We start from the raw sequence: 23,980 nt of genomic DNA on the forward strand, positions 1-23,980 counted from the left end.
GAGCGAACTGTTGGAGATTCATTCCCCGTGTCTGCAGTCATGGGATTGTTGTGTAGCACATGACGGTGTATGTTTTCATTCCACAGTGTGGGAAATGACGGAGACAGGATGTTTGTGTTACTGTGTTCCGTGAAAGTGGGACTATTGTCCTTTGTTCTCTCTCTCTTTGCTGTCTGATGAGAAAGAGGCAGGAGCTAAGTCAGAATGCTCCGAGTGTATTATATGTAAATAAAGTAGATTAGCCAAAATGCTAAGCTACTGAGGTCTGTTACGCAAACTGCGAAGACTCCACGGATCCCTAAGTGTGCTGATGTCTCCAAGGTGATGTTCAGGTTGGAGAAAGCTTTTGAAGCTCCCAAACGATTGACCAGGAGGGAGAGAACATGCCAGTCGGGCATGTGTCTCTGCCAGGTTCCTACACGAGAGTAGGACGCTCCTAACACGAACACCCCATCACATTTCTTTTACGACAAACTTCCCATGGAGCTCCTGCTGATTCCCCCTCCCTCCAAACAAGCATGTCCATGGCTGCTATAAACTTGCTGCTGCATTGCCATCATCATTCTTAACTTGATGTCTTGCCCATCCTTCACCATAAGGTCTTGGAGTGGGTTGCAGCCAATATCAAAAACTGTTTTGGACAAATTACAGTGGCAAGAATAGGGTGGGTCCATATATTTACCGCCACCTCTTGTGCCATCAACTTTAGACCACCCTCCTGACAATCCCCCACTAACCTGCGAGTGGGTGACGGCGGGCGCACCTGCACCACAATGAAGCCCATGCTCTGCAGGTACTGGATGTACTGCTGCAGGAAAGTGTGGCACAGCTCCAGCAACCAGGCCTCATCCTTTGTCCGACATGGCAGCCCCTCTGCGGAGTCACAGCTGTGGCTGCGGTCCCTTCCAGATGCCGTGGAGTCATTTGAGCGGTGTCGCTTCTGAATGTCAAAGAAGTAATGGGAGAATTGGCATTTTTCCTATTGAGAAGGCATGGGAAAAAGTGCCTTAGAGGAAGGGTGGCTAACTGCCTGTTCAGTAGCTGGCGTGGCCTTCCAGGCACATTTTTTTCTGTCCTACCCCCAAGACCCCCACTGGATTTTGCAGTGAGGCAAAATATCCCCCTCTCCCAAACCCAGTCATCAGATCAATAATTTAATGAGCAGGGAGGGCCCATACCCCGCTTCTCAGCTGATGCAAATGTGCATGCATGGGGGGTAGCCACACACACCTTTGCAGTCTCAGGAGGGTTGGGCAAAGGGTGCATGCAGCCGTCAGGTGAAAAAAAGATTAGCCACTCCTGCCTTATTTGGGTTTTCAGTTTGCATCCAATGCCTTTAAAAAGGAGCTGTAGGGGGGGGTGTATTTTTTTTGCTTCTGTTCTTATTTTAATTAATGGATTTTGTGTTTTTCAATATCGTGGTTTCATGTTGTGAACTGCCCTGAGATCTGTGAGTACGGGGCGGTATAGAAACTTTGATAAAACTTGGGGATACCTACGGAGCAGGGTCCTGCCCCACTCCTAGCCCCCAAAGGCTAGGCGACTCTCAACTCTGTCACCTAGGTTCTGGCAACCTGCTTCTAACTCATGAGAAACGCCTCTTGTAAGTGTCTCCTTGGCTGCCTCTTCCTGGTATAGCCAGGGAGAAAAGAAATATGGGAGGAAGGAAGGACAGTATGATGAAGGACACTCTCCCCTCTCCCCACCCCCTACTTCACCTTCCCCTCCGGCTTGTTCTGCTGGTCAGCCTGAATCTGTTGCCGGAAGGTGGGATCGAAGAGCAACGGCGTGGCACAATAATGGACCAGGCGGGAGGACTGCTTCAGCGTTTCCAAATCTGCAAGCTGCAGAGAAACACACACATGGGAGGTTAACTACGACAGGTCTCCAGGCCCATTCCATATGGCTTTTACTGCCCCAAAGAGTCAACCGTGGCCACATAAAAACTTTGGGAGACGAAAAAGTGGAGCTGGTAGAGTTACACAGCGATCATGAACTCAGTTCCCAAAGATTTTGCTCTTGCCCATAGAAAACATATGCAAGCATGGCATTGGCAGCTTGACAACACAGCTCCGATCTCTCCGATTTCATTTCTGAAAGCATTGGGGGGTGGGGGGCTGTCAATTACTAAGAGCCACGATGGCTATGCTCTTCCTTCACAGTTGGGAGGCAGCGATGCTTCTGAATACCGGTTGCTAGAAGCCACAGGAGGGGAGAGGGCTCGCGTGCTCTAATCCTGCTTGCAGACATGCCCTAAGCCTAATGTTTCCTTTGAAGTTCCATATGAAGCGATGCATCAACTTATTAAAACAAAGACCCACCTCATCCCCATTAGCAGAGGCTGCTAAGGGAAGCACGCATAGCCCAGTTTCATTTCTCTATCCTTGTGAGCTTCGACACTCCTATGCTCACGTCAGCTTCATATGCAAGATGACATCTCTTACCTACCTCAAGTCTAGAGCGCAACATCCCGTGAGCATGATGGTAAGGATAGCATCTGAGGCACCCTACGTCACCTTCTCAATTTACACTATAAAACAGCTGTTTACATGGTACATATTCTCATCTGTTGGCAATAATGAAGGACCAGAGCGAGCCTAGAGGGGAACGGTCTTCATGTCATTCCACCTGACCTTCCCTGAACATAGGCAAGAATGAAGTAGCGCAGTGTACAAACAGACCTTCTCAGGGCAGGTACAATTTCCACAACAAGCAGCCCCACCCAACATCCCATAACCTAGGGTCAGCTGCTAAAGGTGGGAGGAGGAATTGTGCAGGTGGCTTTCATGTGCGAAGCATTAACAGTGTATTGGTTTGTGCTTTTTAAAAAGGCGGGTGTTAAAGCACAATACTTTCTAGGTCAGGCACTCCCAAACTTCGGCCCTCCAGATGTTTTAGACTATAATTCCCATCTTCCCCGACCACTGGTCCTGTTAGCTAGGGATCATGGGAAATGTAGGCCAAAACATCTGGAGGGCCGCAGTTTGGGGGTGCCTGTTCTAGGTCCTGTAACTTCATATGATGTTGCCTTTTCCTGGGGAAGAACACCCCATCCCATGCCACCTTCCCTCTCTCTGTTACCCAAGAACAAGCCCCACCCCACCCCAATATTTGGGAAGCAGCGTCAAGGCCCCGAGCACCTAAGTGTTGCTCACATCCCAGCCGCTTTCCCACCCCCTTGAAAAACCACAACTCACAGTGATGGGCATGTTGGACTGTGCAGACCGCTGTTGCCATGTCACAAAGAGATTCTCAATTTTCATCTGTTTCTCCAGCTCTGTGGAACAGGAGCAAAGGCTGAGGAGAGCAGGGCCCTTCCTCAAACAAGACCTCGTTTTCTGGCAAGCTTTCCCTGCAGACAACTCAAGCCACCTCACTGCTTCACATCAGCTCATATATGCACAGCAGACAGAGAGAATGGCTCTACTCTAAGCCATGGGTAGGGAAACTAAGGCCCGGGGGCCAGAACCGGCCCAATCGCCTTCTAAATCCAGCCCACGGACGGTCTGGGAATCAGCATGTTTTTACATGAGTAGAATGTGTCCTTTTATTTAAAATGCATCTCTGGGTTATTTGTGGGGCATAGGAATTCGTTCATTATTCCCCCCCCCAAAAAAATATATAGTCCGGCCCCCCACAAGGTCTGAGGAACAGTGGACTGGCCTCCTGCTGAAAAAGTTTGCTGATCCCTGCATTCCTCTCCATCCTGTTCCCTCTTACAGCTTGTCACTGCCTTGCTTTTGGCTGCCCTGGTAAATCCCTCGTTGGCAAAGACTTGTGCAAAGATTCTAAGAGCTGTAACAGCCCTTTACGGTACAGCTTCAGGGAGAGCAGTCCATTGCCCCTGTCCTCCCACTTACCTTTCCGCTCCATACTCTTGATCTCCAGAAACTGAGCTCCGTGCTGGGCCACTCGATCGAGCGTGGCCATCTCTGGGCTGTGAAGGGTAGGCTGGTTGACTGAGACGTCTCGGAGGGCCTCGTCGAAGGGCACCATATCAGGAGGGAAGTGCAGAGGCTGCAGGATGCGGGCAGAGCTGCCGAGGCGACCGGACTCCCTGCCTGGGGGGACGCTAGGGCTCCGGATCAGGAGATCCACATCCAGTGTTGAGTTCAAGAAGGGATTTTGCTCCTGGGTAGAGATAATCCATGAGAGCCAGTCGTGGGCAGAGCGCCCTGCACATAGGAATGCACAAAGCAGGGTGTACCTGTTTGCTGTCCTCATGCCATGGGGTGTCCATGTAGCAGTAGTGATGGAAGAGTCCAAGCTTCTGGCTGATCAGGCAGTGCACCACATGGGCGCGGGCATTCTGCCACTGCAGCAAGCGGGTGAGGGAGCTGCTCAGGGCACTACCCAGGTCCACCGACCAGTTGTAAGTATGCAGCACCAGCTGGAGGGGGAAAGAGAAGCAATGCAAGACCAGACTCAAGCTGCTGACCCAGACTGTGACAGCCCCCAAGTTCTAACTGAGCCCAGACGTTTTGCAGTGGCTGCATCACTTAACTCAGCCGATACCCACCTTTTTGTCAATGATCTCCATGAAAAGGAATCTTTGCCGGGGGGCTACATCACAACTTTTCTCTGCAGACCCAAGCTCGGTGGCCTCAAAACGCTGTAATCCCTTGGTGGCTGAATGAGACAAGACACCACCACAAAGCAGAGTTCGGTTTGCGAGATTCCTGCCTAGATGTGCAGAGATATTAAAGAACCCACTGCCCACTCTCAACTCACCTTGCTCTGTGCTGCAGTGCCACTGGTGGAAGCTGCGTCCAAGCAGGGCAAAGTGCCGAATGACAGCTGGCCGAGTGCTGGTGCTTGGTGCCAGGGAATGTGGCACAAAGGACACCCCTTGGGGACCACTGCAGCAGGGGACAAGCAGCTAAGTGAAGGCACAAGCAAAACCGTCCTATAGACCCACACATAACGTTCCCACCCTGCTAGGCAATTTTCAGTGGCTGCCTCTCAGCTGATCTACCAAGCCACTCTTCTAGGGAGCCCAGCCTCGGCACCTACCTGACTTTTTCAAACACTTTGACAGTGGTGTCATTTGCCAAAGTAGTGACTAGGTTCACTACCTCAAGCATGATGGAGGGGAGTAGGAAGCGGGACACACTTTCTGTGGCACATTGTTGCACTGAGGGACACCCTGCAGAGGGAAATAAAAAGTGGGTCACTGGTTTTGCTGCACCAAAGCGTTAAAAAAAAAGAGAGATTGGGCCATTTTGTGGCACCATCAGCCTGGTTGTTGCTGTCCTGAGTCAAAATATCCAACAAGGGGGAATGGAGCCAAACCCATCAGTACTCACTGCACCTGCATGCATTCCTGCATTTATTGGAAAGAGAGACCTGAACCCAGAACTTGCATGAACCTTTCCATATTCTAGGCCAAAGAGCCCCAAATTCCATGCTTGGAGATGAAGCTTAACTACTTTAACAAAGCATAGTACAGTGGTACCTCGGTTTAAGTACACAATTGGTTCCGGAAGTCTGTACTTAACCTGAAGCGTGCTTAACCTGAAGCGAACTTTCCCATTGAAAGTAATGGAAAGTGGCTTAATCCATTCCAGACGGGTCCATGGAGTACTTAAACTGAAAGTACTCAAACTGAGGCGTACTTAAACCGAGGTATGACTGTATAAGCAGAGAGACAGGGAAGCATGTGGTCAATAAGCAAGGAGTGTATGCGCAACAGGATCACAAGCCAAAGCCACACCTATTTGCTCTTATTCTGGTTTCTGAGCCTTAACCAATTAACCTCATGTTTGCAAGCTTTTCTCCCCAAACAGAGAGGTTAGACCTGGGTCGATACCTAAGGCTAGTCGTCCTCAGAATAGATCCATTTAATCAATGGACTTAAGTTACCTAGCGTACCGCCATTCAATCTAATGGGTCTAACTCCACGTATGCCTTAGTTGGGTATTACCCATAGGGCTCCGCTTCCTTTCTAAGAAGCTCGGGATCTCATATTCTTCATGAACACAAAATTAAAGGTAGAATCTCCCTCCATGCTGAGCAAAGGTGGGACCAGCTGAGGCATTGAAGGATTAGGGCACAGACTAAGTACATACCCAGGCGGTTCATGAATGCCATCCAGGACTGGCAGGTCTGGCTGAAAATTGGGTGCAGGGTTCCAACATCCCCCTCCTCTAGCTGGCAGGCCCGGCGCCTGGGAATTGGAGATTCATTGCCAAGGTTAAAATCAAAGGGAAATAAAAAATGAGGACCCTATGAAGTATAAAGCCAGGCCCCTGAAGTGTGTGAAAGGTTTCAGTGCCCAGAAGCCAGCAGCCATAATCCTGCATAATCCGTGCTCGGCAGCACCAACGCTGTCCTTGCAGTATGCAGGGAGGGCCAGCCTTGGGGTGTGTGGGAAGGAGTTTTTGTGAGCATGCAGAAGCACACACAATCCAGATTAAAGGCTGCGTTTTGGACTGAGGCATTTCCCCCTCCCCACAAGGTCTCTCTGGATTACATAGCTGTCAAGTTCTCCCTTTTTTTAACAGGAAATTCCCTTATGCTGAATAGGCTTCCTCACGAGAAAAGGGAAAACTTGACAGCTACCATATGGGATTAAGAGGGTGGGGAAAGACTGCCAGGACGCTTGCCTCTGGGCCTGCCCCTGCTCAGAAGCTGCCGCAACACGTTCGTGGCTCGAGGGCTGCTTCACACTCTCTGTCTTGTGGCGGCGGCGGGTTCGGCTCTCTTCAGGCCGCTCCAGCACTATGTCGTCTGTGGTCTTGGGGCTCCCTTGCTCCACCGCCTCTGGTTTGCTCTGGGGAAAAAAACAAGGCCGTGAAGAGACAGAGAAAGAAATGCATGGGCCTATTTTCCATTTCTCTGGCACAGATAGTTTCAGGCCAGCAAGCTTCTGTGTTGCACAAGCTTTTTTTTTTTTACTATTACAACTCAGTATTTATATAAAGCACTTTATTTTCATAATAACCCCCCTGAGGTTTGACTGTGGGTCAAAGTGGCCCTCAGCCCCAAGGCGGCTAGGCATCCTTATCCTAATACATGAATTGCAGTGGGTGGAGACTGTGGCTATCATCTGTAACATGTTTACTATGGAGTAAGTCACAACAGACACAGTGAAATTTGCTTAAACAGGCACAGGGTTGCACTATGAGACCACAGGGCTTGTCTGAAGCTCTTTCATGGACCTCAGGGCAGAGCAGATCATATTCTTAGCTACTATTCCAGAGCAGAGCCATATATGATCCAACAAGCTAGGGAAATACAGTGGTACCTCGGTTTACAAACACAACTGGTTCCGGAAGTCTGTACTTAACCTGAAGCGTACTTAACCTGAAGCGAACTTTCCCATTGAAAGTAATGGAAAGTGGATTAATCTGTTCCAGACAGGTCTGTGGAGTACTTAAACTGAAAATACTCAAACCGAGGCGTACTTAAACCGAGGTATGACTGTAAAGGAACACACTTGCCTGGCACAACAAAAAACAGAGATATTGCCAAACATCTGACAGACCACAATCCATGGATGGTGAACTGTGTTTCACTTGGGGGTTGTAAGTTAGTGCAGGTTGGCGCTTTTCTGGGCTCTTTCTTTCTCACCACACCCAGACCATACATATCCCCACTGCCATCTTTCCTGGACAGAGTCCTTACCCGTATGTCCCAGAAGCTCCGTCTCCCCAACTTGTTGGTGGGTGTGACCGGCTCACCAGCAGCTGCAGTGGACACAGTGAAATGCGGGGCAGGTGGACACGCTCCTCGGCGTCTGCCAGGTGGCGTCAACCCTTTTGTTTCTGACATCGTCCGGCGCAGGCTTCCAACGCTCCCTGGAAACTCTGGCTCAGCAGATGGATCGACACACAGTGGGTTGGGCAGCACACGGAATTCCATGAGGGCGTCACAGAGGGCATGGCGCAGAGCACTGCGCAGCCTTTCGGAGAGCTGCAGCAGGCTGATGTTGCCCTTCTCCCAAATGTCCAGGCGCACCAGAGGACAGAGTGCTTTGGAGGAAAAGCCAGTGTCAAGAGGGTGTACCATGGAAAAGGCAAGGGCAATGCTGGTCTCTTACCAACCAGGCTCCCTAGGCTTCTAGGCAAGCTGACTCAAGTCCGATTACTTTGCCCATCTGATGCCACTGCTCCTAGAGAGCAGACAGAAGTCCTGCCTTCTCACCTGGTTGTGACGTGCCAGGCTCAGCCTGGTGTTTAGTGACAGCTGTCAAGCTCTCAAAATCTGCCTCCTGGAGAAAGGATGTGCTCAGCAATGCAGTGGGTGGTCTCACCCAGCGAGTCAATGAGATGGGATTTCCACGGTTGTCCACAAAGGATAGGGCAATGCATGCAATGCCTGCAGGGGGAAAGTCAAAGGGCTGCTTGAGTCCCAGAGGCCCAGCCCTCCACTAGCATAGAGCTCCTAGGAGACCACAGCCTTAGGGAACTTATTACAGACACACAGCCATCCTTTGGAATGCAACTCAGGGTGATTAAAAAAAAAAGTAACATGGAAACAAGTCACAGGTGGGAAGGAGGTGTGGGGGTGGAAGAAATGTAGCCAAGGAAGACACCACAATCATGGAGATAGGGAAGAGGCCTGCACTTGCTGGGGATGTGGGTTGCAAGCTGTCATCTGAAGGAAAGGATGCATTCATCACAGGTTCAGCAAAGCCTAACCAGCAAAAGCACCAAGGACAGGGCAGGAGACAGATCACATCTCTCTGGGTATCATTTCCTGGTCCAGGAAACTGCTCAGCCCCTGCACTGTGCCAAGAGGCAGCTCCAGCTCGCACTGCTGTGCAGTGTGATCATGCCAGGAGTCCCTCAGAAAAGTGGGAGGTGGAAGTTCCATGGAATAAATGAGGGGGCACCGTTTTGGGTTCCTCCTTCTGACTGCTGATGTGCCACATTGATTAATGCCCATGGGAGGAGAAAGGGAAAGGCAAGGTGGTTGCACTAGAAACCACACACTGCCAGGGATGACGTCTTACTGACATTTTCATGACAACATGCAGATGGATATGCAAGGATTTAAGGGCTCAGGACCTGGACACCATTCCCCATCAGCACTGTAGGCTTCTAAGTGGAAAACTACGAAGTCACAGGCAGAAGCAGAGAGTCTCCCACTAAGGAGAAGATGGGCACTACATTGGCAAAGGCACTGTATACCATATCTTCTCATTCAGAAGATAGCACCCATAGGTCCCTATCTTCAAGGAGGCGCCCAGCATGCTCCCAGCCTCCTGTCACATGGGGGTCACATGGAAGGAAAATGAAGGCTTGCAGCAGTGCCTGCCGGGAAGGAAAGTCTACTCCAGGCTTACGGTAAGTGTCCCCACAGATGTAATTCTCCTGCTCTCAATGAACTTGGCAGCCAGATGAGAACAGAGGGAAAGGAGGAAGGGCAAGCGGCATTAACTTTCTCCCTGCCAATCACATAATCCCAAGACCAGGTGGTTTCTTACATTCAACTACCTAAATAACTACAGAACAGCCATAGCCTGCAACTAGAAAGCTTGCTAGCAAAGACACAAGGGATCGAGAGAGCCATTTCACATGCTACTGAATGAAGCAACTTCCACCTCTAGTACCCTAGATAAATATGGCACAGATAAAATGTTCTGCCTGGTCCCCAAAATGAAAATTACTCAGACCAATTGTAAGGATGTTTATTGTGCATCACCAAATGTGCACCAGGGTCAGTAATCTCAATCTGTCCATCAGCTGCTGTCACCAGCTGAAACATATCACAGCATCATGGAGCTCCTCTTCCAGCTCCAAGTTTATGCAAGAGAAAAATATTTTACTAATCCCAAGGTACAAAACGAGGTGCCACAACAAATAATGCTCCATAAATGTATCCATCTTTTCTGAAACCCACAAGACCTTTCACTCCCACAACTGTTCTAAGGAGGCCATTACAGAAATGAAATTCTCTCCCTCCCCCCGAAAGCAAATAGCAAATTTGCAGCCATTTCTATCTGGAGTCAGTGTGATTTCTTTAACCTGAGTCTCATCTCCAGTGGTCTTCTCGTGGCCAAAGCATATGGGTTAGGAAACTACCCAATGGAAAAGATGTGGGTGGCTACACAGAAGGGGAAAAGTGGGTGATACAGGAGGCATCAGAGCAGAAGCCAGAACCACAGCAGGCACAAGGTCAGGATGAGGGTGGGAGCAGCGCAGGAAAAAGTACAGTGGACCACTGGAATCTACAGAAACTACCTTGAAACTGGGAAGGTGGAAACAGGTGCTGCACAAGATCCAGCATGGAACCTACATGACAGAAGAATGTTCAGACACACTTTGAGGTGATGCGTTACCCACACAACCAGACCACAGTGCAGGTGGAAAAGGAGGGAAGTGTATGGCACAATGCAGACACACAGACACACACAAACTAGCAGTACCCCACCACTGAGAGTCCATAGGCTGCCAACTGACACCCACACTCCCCACAGTACCATATGACTCCCCACTTGACGTCTACAGCTCATCACTGTGCCCTCACCTAAAAGTCTGTTCATTTTTTGTCCCCCCCCCAGTAGATGTTTGACAAGCTCCAATGAGCAAGAGCCACCATGACTGCACAACTCATAAGGCCTTGGGGGAGCGGAGCTCACAAATTTATGAACTCTTCTCCACCCTACTGCTGGCTGGCACAGCAGTAAACAAAACAGAAGCCGGGGACCTTAGTCGGCTGACTCACATGGATTAAGCAGCATGTAGATTTAACAGCATCTTCTGGCACCTGGGTAACCTACCTAGGTCAGCATGCCACTGTCTATAGATTGCTTTGTCAAAACAATAGAATTAGGGGGTACGACAGAGACACTCATTACCTTTGCCACCAGTGCCCTGGCCTCCAGGCTTGTTGTACAGATAGAGATCCAGGTCATGGCTGCTGCTGCTGCTACTCTGGTGGAAATAGTGCTGAAATGGAAGGCAAGAATAGTTAAATCGGACTATTTCTGGGAGCTGCATTCTCATCAACACAGAGGGCTGCCTTTGAGGTCCCTTAAAACCAGAACCGTGGGTTACATCACATAAGACTCTTAATCTCAGTAAATGATATACAACACTTATGGCAGAGCATTTCCCAGCATAGAGCACTACACAGACATTGTAGGTTTTTTCCTAGTCCTTTGAAGGATACATAGCAGTAGATCACACATAACCATAAAAACAGTCCCTGTATGACTGGTCCTCAGGGACTGAGATCAAGCTGAGGGTAGAGATGTTTGAGGCTGCCGAAAATTCTCATCCTAGTTTGTGCCTCTCATTCTGTTCCAGAACCTAGCATGCTATGATCTGTTTACACCTCCATGCCTAGCCTTGTTACCCCTGGGATGCTCGTCATGCCTTCGTCTTTTGCACATTTTCCCTTAGTCCTCTACAAGAGACAAACACTGAAGTTAACCCCTGAATAGGCAGCACCAGGCCAGGCACAAGCACCCGTCCTCTCACCTTGAAGTGGTTCTCAACGTTGCTGTCTGTGTACTTGGGTGTGTGCAGGAAGATCAGCAGGTTCTGACGCAGGTAGCAGGCTATGGCCGGGAGCCAGGGCAGGCACGACGGGGGCAGAGTGAACTGCAGCACTTCAGTAGGTGGGCTTCCTGGAGGCTGTATGAACTGCATGGAGAAAGAACTTGTCAATGGTCTGATATAGCCTGAGCACATCCAACCCCAGAGATTTAGCCTGGAGATTTAGTCAAGAAATAAAAGGCGGCCTTGTCCTATTTGAAGCACAGCCTTTACCTCCACATCAGCAGGGGTGAGCTTGCAGTTCCGCACAAGCATAACTGTGATGATGTCCAGGGTGGCCTCATCGAGGCGCCTGTGTAGAACCTTCACTAGCTCATCTGTGATCTCAGGTCCTGTAGGAGCAGAAGAGTTGCAGTATGTAGCCTTTGTCTCACAGAAGATGTTGAGCTGGGAGATGCAGCCCTCTTACGCTTGAGCCACCCCATACCAAACCCAGCATGCTCCATTTTTCAACAGCCCACACAGTCTGGCTACTGTTCCTGAGGGTTACCTTAGCACCTATCCACTCCCTCCTACAATTGCAACTTTAGTGGTAGAGCAACGGCTTTGCATGCAGAAGGTCCCATGTTCAAAGCTGGCATCTCTAGGTACGGCTAGGAAAGACCCCTGTCTGAAACCCTGGAAATCTGCTGCCAGTCAGTGTAGACAACAGACGGACCAAAGTCTGGGACAGTATATAAAAAAGGAAGCTACCTATGTGCCTTTGCAGGTTTCCACCTGCCATTTCTTGCATTTTGCAACTGCTACATTAGTTGTGTTCCAGATCAATGATCTGTGTGTGCTACACAGTAAACTATGTCACAAGAGAGCAGCCAGGCTTTCCCACAGACGGCTGTCTGAAGGAAAAGCCAGAAGCAGCTAAACCACAAGGGAAAAGAATGCCAATGGCTTGTTATTAAATTACAGAGGAAACAAAACATTAACACAAGATTCCAGAGAGCTGATGAACTAAAGAATGGGAAGGGAGCAAAAGGCTGCATTTCCCTTTGTTGTTGCAGAAAGGGCTTCAATGCAACATATATTTTTAAAACCCTGTTAAGGTGAGCTTTCCCAACTGGGTGCCCTCCAGATGTTTTTGACTATAATCCCATCAGCCCCAACCAGCAAGGTAGATGGTAGAAATTGTAGTCCAACGACACAACATTTGGGAGCCACCAGGTTGGGAAAGCCCACCTTAAAGGGGACAGAGTTACTAAATCCAACATTTGTCTGGTCTTTAAACACCTCAGGGGGCAGATAGCTTGAGGGCAGTAACAAGATCTCAATAAGCCTCCCGTCTCTGACTTTACGTTGAATGAATGTGCCACTTACCTGCCGGTGCAACTCCATGAACCACCAGCTGGATATGCCTGTCCACTTGGCTCACCGGGCGGGCCGAGTCCACACTGCGGCAAGAGGCCGTCTCTAAAGAGGAGCGAGAGCCCTATCAAAGGAGAACAGAAGAAGCTTGAGAAGATGGAGCCGCCTCCCAACACTCCTGGAAAGACAGAGAGAGCATGCTGTGTGCAGCCGGCATGCTCGCTCTTGTGCTCTCGGCAGCAAGGGTGCAGGGGTTCCCTGGGAGGAAAACAGACTCACGCTCAGGTCCTCCATGTATATGGGCTCCTGGCTGCGCGAAAGGGCCAGTGAACGGCATGAAAGGCTCTGGGCTTCAGCTTCCCCACCCTTCCCACTGGAAGTGGTCTCAGAGAGTCTGGAGGAGAAAGTAACGAAGAGGAGAGGGTAAAGCCAAGGGCAATGGGCTTGAAGGACATTCCAAAAGGAGATACCAGCAGAGGAGATGAAGACACCACAGGTGAAGGCGACCCCCTTACTTGTGGGGTGCCGTATGACAGAATGGCCAACTTACCGTAAATAGAAAACAGACTTGGTTGAGCGCTCCTGGTAAACAAACATATTCTTCCTGTTCACAACTGAGAAAGCATTGAGCACAGAACGCAGGGCCTGGATGGCTGCAGGGGGGGGGGGAGAGTGATGGCTTACAAGTTGCAAAGTCTGATAAAAATGCACCACCCACTGCTTTCTTCAAAAACCAGCATAGCACGCGACCCTCTACAATTTTATTTCCCAAATATTAATCCAGCCTAATCCTCATAACTACTGCCCATTTTCAACATACCCCTTTTTGAAAAAGATCATTGCAATTTGGTGGCTGTGATAAACATGTACTAAGCGTATCCAATGGAGAAATATCTAATCCTTGTATGTTTCAAGCTAAGGGCATATTTGGGATGAAAAAAGCCCCTTTGTTTCAAACGCGCTTCTTTTAGATCGTAGCTAGCCTATTATTAGGATTTTATAACAGTTAAAAGGGAGCTATTTTTAATACAGTTCGTTCCATGATGAAACCTTACCTCAACGCTAGGATCTCTTCTAATAAATGAACTCGCTCAGATTTTTATACTCAAAGCTTCCCTTCTCCCCCATCACAAAGTTGCTTCTTGAAAAATTCTCCCACTTGTTACGCAAGTTCCCCCTTCTGTGCATTTTATCACCACTGTATTTGTGGCTCCCTCTTCCTGTAAGGAGCCTGTGGCAGAACTACCTTGTTTGAAGCCTAACTCAGGCCACCTTCCACATCATTTGGCTAATTAAGCCTTCACACCAATCCTAAAAATCAATTTGTATCATCAGTGGGCCACCGCTGGGGGCGAAAGGGCACAATGACAGGATAGAACTCATTGCCCAGGAACGGGGAGTCTGGGGATAGCTCCTCACGTGCCCCCCCCCAATAGCCAGAGCTCCCTGCATCCATATACCCACCGCGTGCAACACCCATATTGGGACCCATCTTGAGTCGTGAATGCACATGGATGGTGGTGCTCCAGACCGCATCGCAAGCAAAGTGTCCGGGTATGAACTGCATGGTGGCCGCAAGATAGTCATGGGGCTGGTAGCTCTCCTCTCCGGGGTAGTCTGCACAGCGGGAAATGCAATTCAGCAGGCCAGCCCTCCACAGAGTTCTCTTAAAGCCAACAGTTGTGCCACAAGATTAAAAGGCAAATACACACACACACCCCTCGCAAGATGAATGCCTCGCGCAACGAAAAACTGGCTAGACGAAAGCGTCCAGCAATTCTTTGTTGCCTCGCAAGATGAAGCTTTCTATGGCCGCGTCTCGCAAGACGAATTTTTTTTGCCGTTTTTTTTGCCATCTGCCATTTGTTTCCACAAGACGAAAATTTTCGTAAGATGGCACAACCCGCGGAACGAGTTATTTTCGTCTTGCGAGGTACCACTGTACCTTAAACAGGGATCCTACAGAGCTTGCCCTGAAAAATTTTCTTATTAGGAATGTTAAGTGAAGATATCAAGGAAAAAGACAGATGTCTAGTAATGTATGCAATCACATCCGCCAGACTCCTTATCGCTAAAAACTGGAAAAGTGAATTAATTCCAAAAATAGAGGATTGGCAAATTAAATTGATAAGGTATCAAAATGTGGCGAGGAAAATGGGAGAAAGTAAGGGAATATCAGAACAGAAAATAGACAAAGATTGGAGAAAATTCAATGATTACATGGCAGAATTTGTGGGAAATGCTCTTAGCAGACAGGTGAAGGGCCCAAGTAAACCAAACAAAAATGGAAGAAAACATGTAAAAAGCTATACAGATGAGCTTGGATACAAAAACCGAAATAGAGAAAAGGCTGGAAGTCATCACAGGGTGGAGGGTGCAGGGTTCTTTTTTCTTTTTCCCCATGTTTATGTTGTTGTTATCATTTATTTTTATTTTTATTACATGTTGTACATTTTTTGTAAAATTATTATTTCTCAAATAAAGAATATTTTCTGGAAAAGAAAAAAAGAAAGAAAAGAAAAGCAGGACGGTGCATCACCACCAAAGCAGTGACAAAACGGCAAATGAAAAGGATTCATCAGCTGTCACTTCCCCAAGTACTGCCCTGCCATAACAGGCAGGGTAAGAGAGGAATCTCATCCTGTGGTCTGTAGGAAGCCTGCCTCTAATATAATGAGGACAGCCAAACTAGTGGGAAAGCAGAGTCTCTAAGCCAGGTGCGGGGAACTCTTGGCCCAGCAGGGGTTGCTGAACTGCAGCTGCCATCAGCCCCAGTTAAGGGATGTTGCAAGTTGTAAGGCCAAAGGTTCCCTACACCTGCTCTAGGCTCTAAGGCTCAGCACAACGTTATTGGGGATAAGGACACCGCTTTGCACTCCTACCATCAGGCCCAGTGCGCTGCCGGTAGGTGTACGGCGTTTCACTTTTCCAGATATCCTCCTCGCTCTCAGCAACGAGCAGGGAATTGCAATTATGACTGTCATGCAGGTCCTGTAGCAGCAGCCGCTGTGGACAAAAAAGGGCCGCAGAGATGGACTTAATGCTTCCTCACAACAGGAGGTCTGGCTGTAGAAGAAACTGGTATCTGCCTTGAAATTCAAGGGCAATATTTGTCTGCACGACTGTAATCATAACATAATGTGATGAAGCTGGTACATTCCAGCTTCCTCATTTAAAATATCAGCATCTCAGTCCTCATGTTTAAGGTGAAAAGATATCTAAAAGTGTATAGATATACACGGGTGTATGAAGTTTCTCTTTAACGGCTCCACTCCACGAGCAGAAAAGATCTGGGTGGTTTTTCCAGTGGCCAAAGCTGTAGCTTTTTGAATTTTTCAAATATTTTGGCTAATGAGTGACCTTGCCAAATTCAACTTTTGGAACTTAGTAGGGAGATATTCCTGCTACCAAGGAGTCAGTATAGAGAGACCGAATGTGCCAGAGTTACCTGATTAACAAGGCGGCAGATTTCACCAACTTTCTTTACCACTGTATGGTGAAGATGCCCACATTCCCCTTCCTCATTCTGCGTTGCTTTCACCGCACTCAAGCTGCTGTACAGAAAGGAAAAGGGAGACTGCTCAGGAGAACGTTTGAGAGAGCTCCCACAACAGCAGACTATATGCACAATATGTTTTCCTGCTCGATCGTTAGTAATGAATTGAACACAGTCAACAATGAAAAACTGAAATTAAAAATGCACGAGTCCTGGGGGGAGGGATCTATAACTATCACGGCCTGGGCTCTTCGCCCTTTTCCAGCATTAGCACGAAACTGGCAGAGGCACAAGGCCAGCTAGCTTCATGTTGGAAAAAGCAAGACAGATTGTACAAGTGAAGTCTGGAGAACTCAGAAGCCAGCTATATAACACAAGGCTAAGATCAGGGGGACTGGGAGAAACTGCATGCAGAGCTTGGGGTAAAAGCCACAGTTGCCATTTCGGGAACCAGAATCCCGGGGTGAGCAGGGCATGGGAAAGGGGATGTTACCGTGTGTGGGAATAGACTTCCACCCGGTCCTGGTGGATTTTGACAATCAGCCAGAAGTCAGGCATGAGAGGGCACTTGGGTTCCAGGTCACTCATTATTGCCTCCTCGCATTCGGAATCACTGCTCCCGCCATCATAGCCTAAGAAATGAAAATGCACTGCATCTGCTGAGTGGCTCGGCCAATCCATCTTTGACAAGAAGCCAAGGGCAGAGAGAGCGCCTCATGGTGGTTCCCTTGCAGTCCCATCTCCACAAAGTGGATGCCCCTGGACCTCAAGGCAAAATAATCCCAGCTGAGCAACCTGTCACTCTGCCACAAACCTGCCTCCACCCAACTGAGAACTGGCTTATCGTCTCTTCCACACAAAAAGATGACCTGGCTCATCCACTCACCTAGGAGATCGGAATCCATACTGCCCTGGCTCGATACCAGGCTCTGTACCCGACTGGGACGCTGCTTCCCACAGCCTGTAAGGAAAGAGATATTGAGAGACTGCTCTGAGGTCTCCTAGGTCCCCCCAATTCTCTCCTTGCTCTGGGGCCAGATTTCAATCTAAGCACCGGCCTTCCCCCCCCCCCAAAAAAAAACCTGTGCATGTACAAGCCCAGGCAACAAGAAACAAACCTGGGAAGAAAAAGGGGATCAGCATGTCACAAAGCGGTTGGCTTCTTTTTTTTTACCCCGTCTGCTGCATGGGTTGTTTGATGTAAGAAACAAAGCAAGATTGACTTCATAAAGAAGCCCGACAGCAAGACACATGGCAGCCTTTTAGAGCTTACAATCTCATGAGCCCAACAGGACTAAAGTGGTTTTGATTACAGAAAAATCAATATTGGAGCATAGTTACAAAGGAAGGCACTTTAATGGACACCCCTAAGAGAGGGAGAGAAAGGGAGAGACTTTGCTATTACAGTCAGGCCTGGGGTGAAAATGCTAACTTGAATAAGCACCAGTTCTCTCGCAAGGGTGAAATGGCATATTTTGGTTCAATCTCAATGCACAATTGAAAATATGAGGGAGCAAACAGTGTATGTTAGTAAAAGGCACCAAAAGGCCTCTCAAGAATGATGAAGTAGGTGAAACCAACACACTCCTTAGAACGAGGAAGGCATTTGCATATTAAAAAGGAGCATGGACAAGTACTTGGCACTTTCCCATGTAATCCTTACATTTCTAATCCTATTTCCACAAAAGGGAGACCTGAAAAGCGTTTTTCCTCTGAAGAGAGGCTGATTGACCTGCACACAACAGAATACTGAAACAAAACCTAACAGAGTGGCAATAAAGCCAGCTTAATGAACTGGTAAGGCAGAGAAGTTCCATTATATGGCGTTAAAAGGCAGTCACTTAATCGCTTTCAGAGGATCATCATGAGCCAAATTCTACACGAAACCTCGGCAATAATGTTCCGATGTTTCAACAAATATAACCACCTTCCTATGGCTTCCCAGTGCCACAAGAAGTATGGAGAATCCATCTTGGACTGACAGCATAACTGCAGCCTCAGAGACTGATGGAAGCACTTGTCCCTTGAAGAAGAAGCACCCAGTCAGCCTCTAGGTTCTGAAAAGCCTTTCAGTAATATATATATATATATATATATATATATATATATATATATATATATATGTGTGTGTGTGTGTGTGTGTGTTATATATGTATATACATACACACACACACACACACACATATATATATATATATATATATAGTCTCCACTTTTCACCAAAACCGCTTGACCAATTGCATTAAAATTTGGACACAACGTCACATGCGGATATGCAAGGGTTTGCATACCGTTTGCGTAGATAGATGTCACACCTATGGCAGGTAAAGCAGGTAAACCCCACTGTTCCTGAACACAAAACTCATAGACAGCCAGGGATGCTGGGAGCACAGGAGAGGTTGCAAAACAGCGCCCTCTAGTGACGGCTACACTGGTACTGCAGCTAGGAAAGCTTCCCTCTCCACAGCATCTCGACAGGGTGGGGGGAGTCACAGGGATGAGCCACAGCAACGCGTGGCCGGGCCAGCTAGTGTGTGTGTATGTATGTACATGTACATACATACATACACACACACACACACACACACACCCCTTTTCAAATGCTAGCAGATTGGGTGTACAATACTATTACAGTTGGCTTCATATATCTAGGATTGAAACAAAGAGCTTGCGGAAACTGAATAGCTTGGCCCCAGGAATTCTTCTTTTCGACCAGTTTCACAGACTGGTTTTGCATGGCTTCTTGTAAAGTTATAGAATCAGAGTTGGAAGAGACCACAAGGGCCATCCAGTCCAACCCCCTGCCAAGCAGGAAACACCATCAAAGCATTCTTGTCATATGCCTCTGCTTAAAGACCTCCAAAGGAGACTCCACCACACACCTTCAAAATAGATAAAGGTATTGTGGCCTAGATGACCCACCCACCCACCCAATTACTGCCCTCTCTGCGATGAAAGTTATAGAATGTGCTTTTCCTGAATTTCTGTAAATTTCGGACAGCACTGGTAAACCACAGGATTTTTATAATACTTGTTGAAATTGGAAAGTTAATTTGGATAGGCAAAGGATATTAAAGATAAATTTAAGGAACCGCAGAAAGAGGGGGAAGAAAGTCAAGTTTTGAAATGTTAAAATGATTGTAGAATTAGTGAAATGTACAAAATTAGTGAAATGTATAAACTTGAAAAGTATAATTTTTTTTAAAGGAACTGCTTAGCAAACCTAGTGTTTGTCTAAATCAGCCTTCTATGGCACAATGCCCTCCAGATGTTGTGGATTACAATTTCCATTGGCCATGTGGTCTGGAGTTTTGGGAGTTGAAGTCCAAATCTCCTTGGAGGGCACCAGTTTGGGGCAGGATGAGCTAAAGCAACCCCACACGGCTGAACTCCCCAGCCCCTGCTCCAAAATTCAGGTGGAGATGCCAGCTCATCTTCCCTACCTGGAGTCACAGAGTCTGCCAGGCTCGCTACAGATGGTGTTGCTAAGGGAGATTTCTCACTGTTCCACTTCTCCAAGGAGCACGGGAGAGGCTGTGGCTGGGTCACGGCAGCTTCCTCATCCAAGGAGCCACACTCCGAAGCATGGGCTTGATCTGGCTGTGGAACTTCATCTGACAACTGCATCACAGCAAAGAAGTGTCAGATTACCAGAATGCAATCCATAACATGCCGTTCCCAATAAACACCCTTTCCAAACAGCATCCATCAATAATCCATCTAAGAAAAAAACACGTCTCCAGATCACCCTACCCAACTCAGCATGCGCATGGCTACTTACGTCCAGGAATTCTTCCGTCTCCTGCTTGTTCTCACTTGCTGGCCATGCCCAGAGACCATGGGCCTCCTCGGGGGGAGTGGAGCAGGGCAAAGAGCCTTCTGTTTTAATGCTGCTTTCACACCTGCCTCCAGTCATGGTGCTCTCAAGCGTTACTGTGGGGCTAGGCCCACCTTTGGGGGCATGTAGGCGACTGATGGAAACATAGTAGAAATCACTGTCTTCAGCATTGAGCACATAGCCAGGTAGGGCTATTCTCTGGAACTCCTGCATAAAAAAGAAAGAAAAAGAACGGGGTGACTGTCTAGAAACAAGCAAAAGGCAGGTGCAAGTTTCTTCGGCATAAAGCAAGACAGAATGGCTGAGAATGGAGAAGCATCAAGGTAGCTTGTTGGGGGGGGCTGGGGGTGTTTAGGGTTTATAAGCTGAAGGTCAAATGACTGTGGAAAACTGAAGTCATATTGGGGGGGGGAATAAATTTATAAAGATATTTGAAGATGGCTATCATATTTCCTCTCAGTCTCTTATTTTCCAGGCTAAACATACCCAGCTCATAAGGATTAGTTTCCAGACCCTTGATCAGCTTGCACATGTTCTAGGTTGTCAACATCCTTCTTAAATTGCGGTGCCCAAAATTGGACACAGTATTCCAACTGTGGTCTGGCTAAGGCAGAATGGAGTGGTACTATTACTTCCCTTGCTCTGGACACTTTACTTCTATTGATGCAGCCTAGAATAACATTAGCTCTTCTTCTTTTTTTGTACTGTTGCATCATACTGTTGACTCATGTTAAGCTTGTGGTCCAACAAGACCCCAAGATCCTTTTCACATGTACTGCTAGTAAGCCAGGTGTCCCCCATCCTATATTTGTGCATCTGGTTCTTCCTGCCTAAGTGCAGAACCTTACATTTGTTCCTATTGAAATTCATTTCGTTAGCTTGTGCCCAGTTCTCCAATCTGTTAAGGCCATTTTTAATTCTGATTCTGTCTTCTGCAGAATTAGCTACCCCTCCCAGTTTGGTGATGAGTAGGTTTGCTGGGGGGGAAAGGCTTTCACCAGGAATGTACAGCAATATAGACAGGGTGTGACTCTAATATTGATAGCCAGGGAGTTCCAAAGCATGCTAAAGATTTACTGTACATTATGTGACATCTATGAAAGTGCAAGTTCCACAAATCTAAGTGACCAAGTATGGGGCATCAAAATTTATTTATAAAGGTATTTATATACAGCACCCTCCCATAAAAATCAGGGTGGTGGCTGCTCAAGTAAACTGGCCCCAAGTTGTTAAGTGCTTCATATACCAATAGCTTGAAAGATCACTTACCTCACGAAACTTTTCCAGAGAGCTCTCAGGCCCAAACACAAACTGCAAAGGGACTGTTTCACAGTGGCAGCTTGGGCGGCCTTGAGAACTGTAAACATGGGTAGCCACCCGGCTCAAAGTGCCAGAGGTAATTGTCCGTGAATGGCGCAATGCAGACACAATCTCGTCATCCAAAAGCCAGCGGATCTGTGACAGTAAAGACAGCAGACATGGTGGTCTAGATCCTAAGTAAAGCGCAAACCCTGTTGCAGCCTTGCTTTTAGCAAGGTTCACAATGCTGGTGCTTGGTCAGGACACAGTGCTGGGTGCTGAGGAGTGGGAGGGATATTAATTAGTCTCAGAGCAAGTCTCTTTTTCCAAGGGCCAAATGAACTCACCTCTGTCATGGTAACTTCAACGGCTTGTCTGTGCACTCCAGGAAGATTGGAAAGTGCCGGGTGCCTTGGGAAAAATAGAATGCAACAGTCAAGGACAGTGGCTCACTATTTCTGCACCCCAGCATAGCAACATGATGGAGAGGATAAATACCCATTGTCCACAGTGGAGGGCAACCTGTCCAAGGTGTGCATAAGCTCCTCATCGGAGCGGAAGGAGGAGGGCCGCCCTGGGGAACGGGTGAAGGAGACGCTACTCTCAGAGGTGTACCTGTAGTGAAGACAGGGAAAGAGTTACTAGGCTCAGCCCTCGCGTCTTGCCAAAGCCACTTACAAAGTTGTGGTTTCCAAACTCCCCTGCCCACACCGCCACCCTGGAGTCCCACCTATTGTGATGCAGATCGTTCACCGTTTCGATTTCCAGGGGGAGGGTCAGAACAAAAATGTCGAGGGTCACACACAGGTCCGAGAGGTCAATGGTGTGCAGCGCCTTGCAGCTCTCAAAGCAGCCCAGTACCTCCCCTAGTGAAAGCAAGAGATATTACTTGAGTTAGACAATGCTACTTCAGCCTTCCTTGCCAAGTGCTCAAGGAGGTTGGGCCTCAGCATATGATCCCTCCCCTCCCTCCCCAGCACCCACCACTCCTTGCTTGGAGGCTGAAACTAACCTTCCCTTCCAGCAACCCATAAACCCTAGCCATGCCACCCCACCCCCACCTCAAACCCCAGGGCTCATTTCCATTCACCTAGGCAGGTGGGCAGCGAGCGAACAGGCATGGAACTGTGCTGGCTGCGCAGCTTCACAGAGCACGTCATGTGCACAAAGAGCGGTGGCATGTCCTGTTCCAGCAGCTCTTGCTCTGCCAGAGAGTCTCCCAGCACGCTGAAGGAGTCCTCGTCCTGGTTAACAGTGTTGGAGTCAGACAGAGAGTCGGCTTCTAGAAATTCGTGGTCCAGCCGTTCCCGATACTCTACTTCCAGTTCGGGGTCACTCTCTGTCCCAATGCCATAGCCGGATGCATTGCCTACGGGCAAGTTCGAAAAAAGCCAAAGTGTTTTCAAGGAGCGATGGAGCTTTGGTGAAAGGCTGAAAGGGTTAACTACAATCCTGTTACAGCAGTCCTCAGAACAGCAAGGTGAGGAAGAGTTTCCCTTACCTTCATCCGCCACCAGATCAGTTTCTGAACTTTCCATGTCTTCACTACCTTTCCTATCTGTATGGTCCCGAGAGGTCTCCTCCTAAAACGGGGACAAGAAGCCACATGTGCAATGTGCATCAAGTCTGGGTGCCACACGTATCCTTCCAAGTTTGGCTCTTTTACAGCCTTCCAGACCCTCTTAAAGGAGCCTCCTTGGGCAAGGTGGCAAAGACACAAGCATATCCTCCTACCTCTTTTTTGGCAGAAGGGGGGCAGTAGAAGTAATAATGAGGATTGGACGGCACGGGCTTGAAATGCAAGCTGCCAATCTCCAAGAACTTTTCCTAGAACGGGAAGAAGGAACAGTTGGGAACATACTTTGGCCATCAAAGCTACCCTCTCCCCTCACCCAGAGGAAGCACTTTCCTCCTTACCTGGATGATCCTGTGCAAGTCGGGGTGCGCCTGGCAAGGCTGGCTGCTCTTTAGCAGAGAGAGGGGGAACTCTGAACAGCAGCTGGGGTTGGGTTCTTGGGGAGGGCAGGCCGAAACATGGGACTCTGGCTCACTAAAATCCTCCGTCTCAGCACTGCACAGCAGGTTCAAGGAAGAGTGAAGTCAGTCACAGGCAGCTCTGTGTACTTGTGCTCCCAATAATACAACCTTAACTCTCCCTGCTCCTCAGTCAGCAGCAGCCTACATGCCTCTATTCCCCCATACATCCTAAGATCCCCAATGGGTCAGAAATAAGAGGTATGCACAGGTGCACACAGAACTGCTTCATGTGCAAAAAAAGATATATTGGAAGATGCATCTTCTGGAGCAATGGGTCTGTGAACTGAACCTCGACAGAAATCTAGGGCCCGGCTCACAGATTCACTCCACAAGTATAGCCAGTTCTGACCATGAACACATGAGCATAAAATACTGTGTTTGAATCAGCTTTGCTCAGCCTTGAATGTGGCAAATAAGTAGTGTATGCTCTTGGTTCACCTGCATAGGGATTCCAATCCTCTCCTCCTGTCAAAATGAATGAACAAACTAACAAAACAAAACAAA

At 48.3% G+C, this 23,980-nt stretch overlaps 1 protein-coding gene across 6 annotated transcripts in view; it reads right to left on the bottom strand.

Annotated features, from left to right (window-relative positions):
- SZT2 (SZT2 subunit of KICSTOR complex) overlaps positions 1 to 23,980 on the bottom strand; it is a 76,112-nt gene that overhangs the window by 10,677 nt on the left and 41,455 nt on the right. For 3 of the 6 annotated variants that reach the window (XM_088673325.1, XM_088673323.1, XM_088673326.1), the window contains 34 exons: positions 23,357 to 23,510; positions 23,174 to 23,266; positions 22,941 to 23,022; positions 22,530 to 22,808; positions 22,170 to 22,305; positions 21,938 to 22,054; positions 21,787 to 21,850; positions 21,410 to 21,595; positions 20,084 to 20,347; positions 19,746 to 19,923; positions 17,189 to 17,263; positions 16,796 to 16,934; positions 16,255 to 16,360; positions 15,689 to 15,812; positions 14,271 to 14,423; positions 13,357 to 13,459; positions 13,086 to 13,200; positions 12,819 to 12,930; positions 11,721 to 11,839; positions 11,430 to 11,594; positions 10,805 to 10,895; positions 10,188 to 10,238; positions 8,146 to 8,319; positions 7,627 to 7,973; positions 6,606 to 6,772; positions 6,069 to 6,166; positions 5,014 to 5,146; positions 4,732 to 4,859; positions 4,520 to 4,629; positions 4,208 to 4,390; positions 3,861 to 4,131; positions 3,198 to 3,277; positions 1,719 to 1,844; positions 738 to 940 (listed from right to left, as the gene is read on the bottom strand). In XM_088673325.1, coding sequence (XP_088529451.1) covers positions 738 to 940; positions 1,719 to 1,844; positions 3,198 to 3,277; positions 3,861 to 4,131; positions 4,208 to 4,390; positions 4,520 to 4,629; positions 4,732 to 4,859; positions 5,014 to 5,146; positions 6,069 to 6,166; positions 6,606 to 6,772; positions 7,627 to 7,973; positions 8,146 to 8,319; positions 10,188 to 10,238; positions 10,805 to 10,895; positions 11,430 to 11,594; positions 11,721 to 11,839; positions 12,819 to 12,930; positions 13,086 to 13,200; positions 13,357 to 13,459; positions 14,271 to 14,423; positions 15,689 to 15,812; positions 16,255 to 16,360; positions 16,796 to 16,934; positions 17,189 to 17,263; positions 19,746 to 19,923; positions 20,084 to 20,347; positions 21,410 to 21,595; positions 21,787 to 21,850; positions 21,938 to 22,054; positions 22,170 to 22,305; positions 22,530 to 22,808; positions 22,941 to 23,022; positions 23,174 to 23,266; positions 23,357 to 23,510 — 4,926 coding nt within the window. The remainder of the gene's footprint in view (positions 1 to 737; positions 941 to 1,718; positions 1,845 to 3,197; positions 3,278 to 3,860; positions 4,132 to 4,207; positions 4,391 to 4,519; positions 4,630 to 4,731; positions 4,860 to 5,013; positions 5,147 to 6,068; positions 6,167 to 6,605; positions 6,773 to 7,626; positions 7,974 to 8,145; positions 8,320 to 10,187; positions 10,239 to 10,804; positions 10,896 to 11,429; positions 11,595 to 11,720; positions 11,840 to 12,818; positions 12,931 to 13,085; positions 13,201 to 13,356; positions 13,460 to 14,270; positions 14,424 to 15,688; positions 15,813 to 16,254; positions 16,361 to 16,795; positions 16,935 to 17,188; positions 17,264 to 19,745; positions 19,924 to 20,083; positions 20,348 to 21,409; positions 21,596 to 21,786; positions 21,851 to 21,937; positions 22,055 to 22,169; positions 22,306 to 22,529; positions 22,809 to 22,940; positions 23,023 to 23,173; positions 23,267 to 23,356; positions 23,511 to 23,980) is intronic. The other 3 variants (XM_088673324.1, XM_060276974.2, XM_060276973.2) reach the window with 3 other exon arrangements.

Source organism: Zootoca vivipara, chromosome 7 (assembly GCF_965207765.1).
Source record: "Zootoca vivipara chromosome 7, rZooViv2.hap1.1, whole genome shotgun sequence".
Classification (NCBI taxonomy): domain Eukaryota; kingdom Metazoa; phylum Chordata; class Lepidosauria; order Squamata; family Lacertidae; genus Zootoca; species Zootoca vivipara.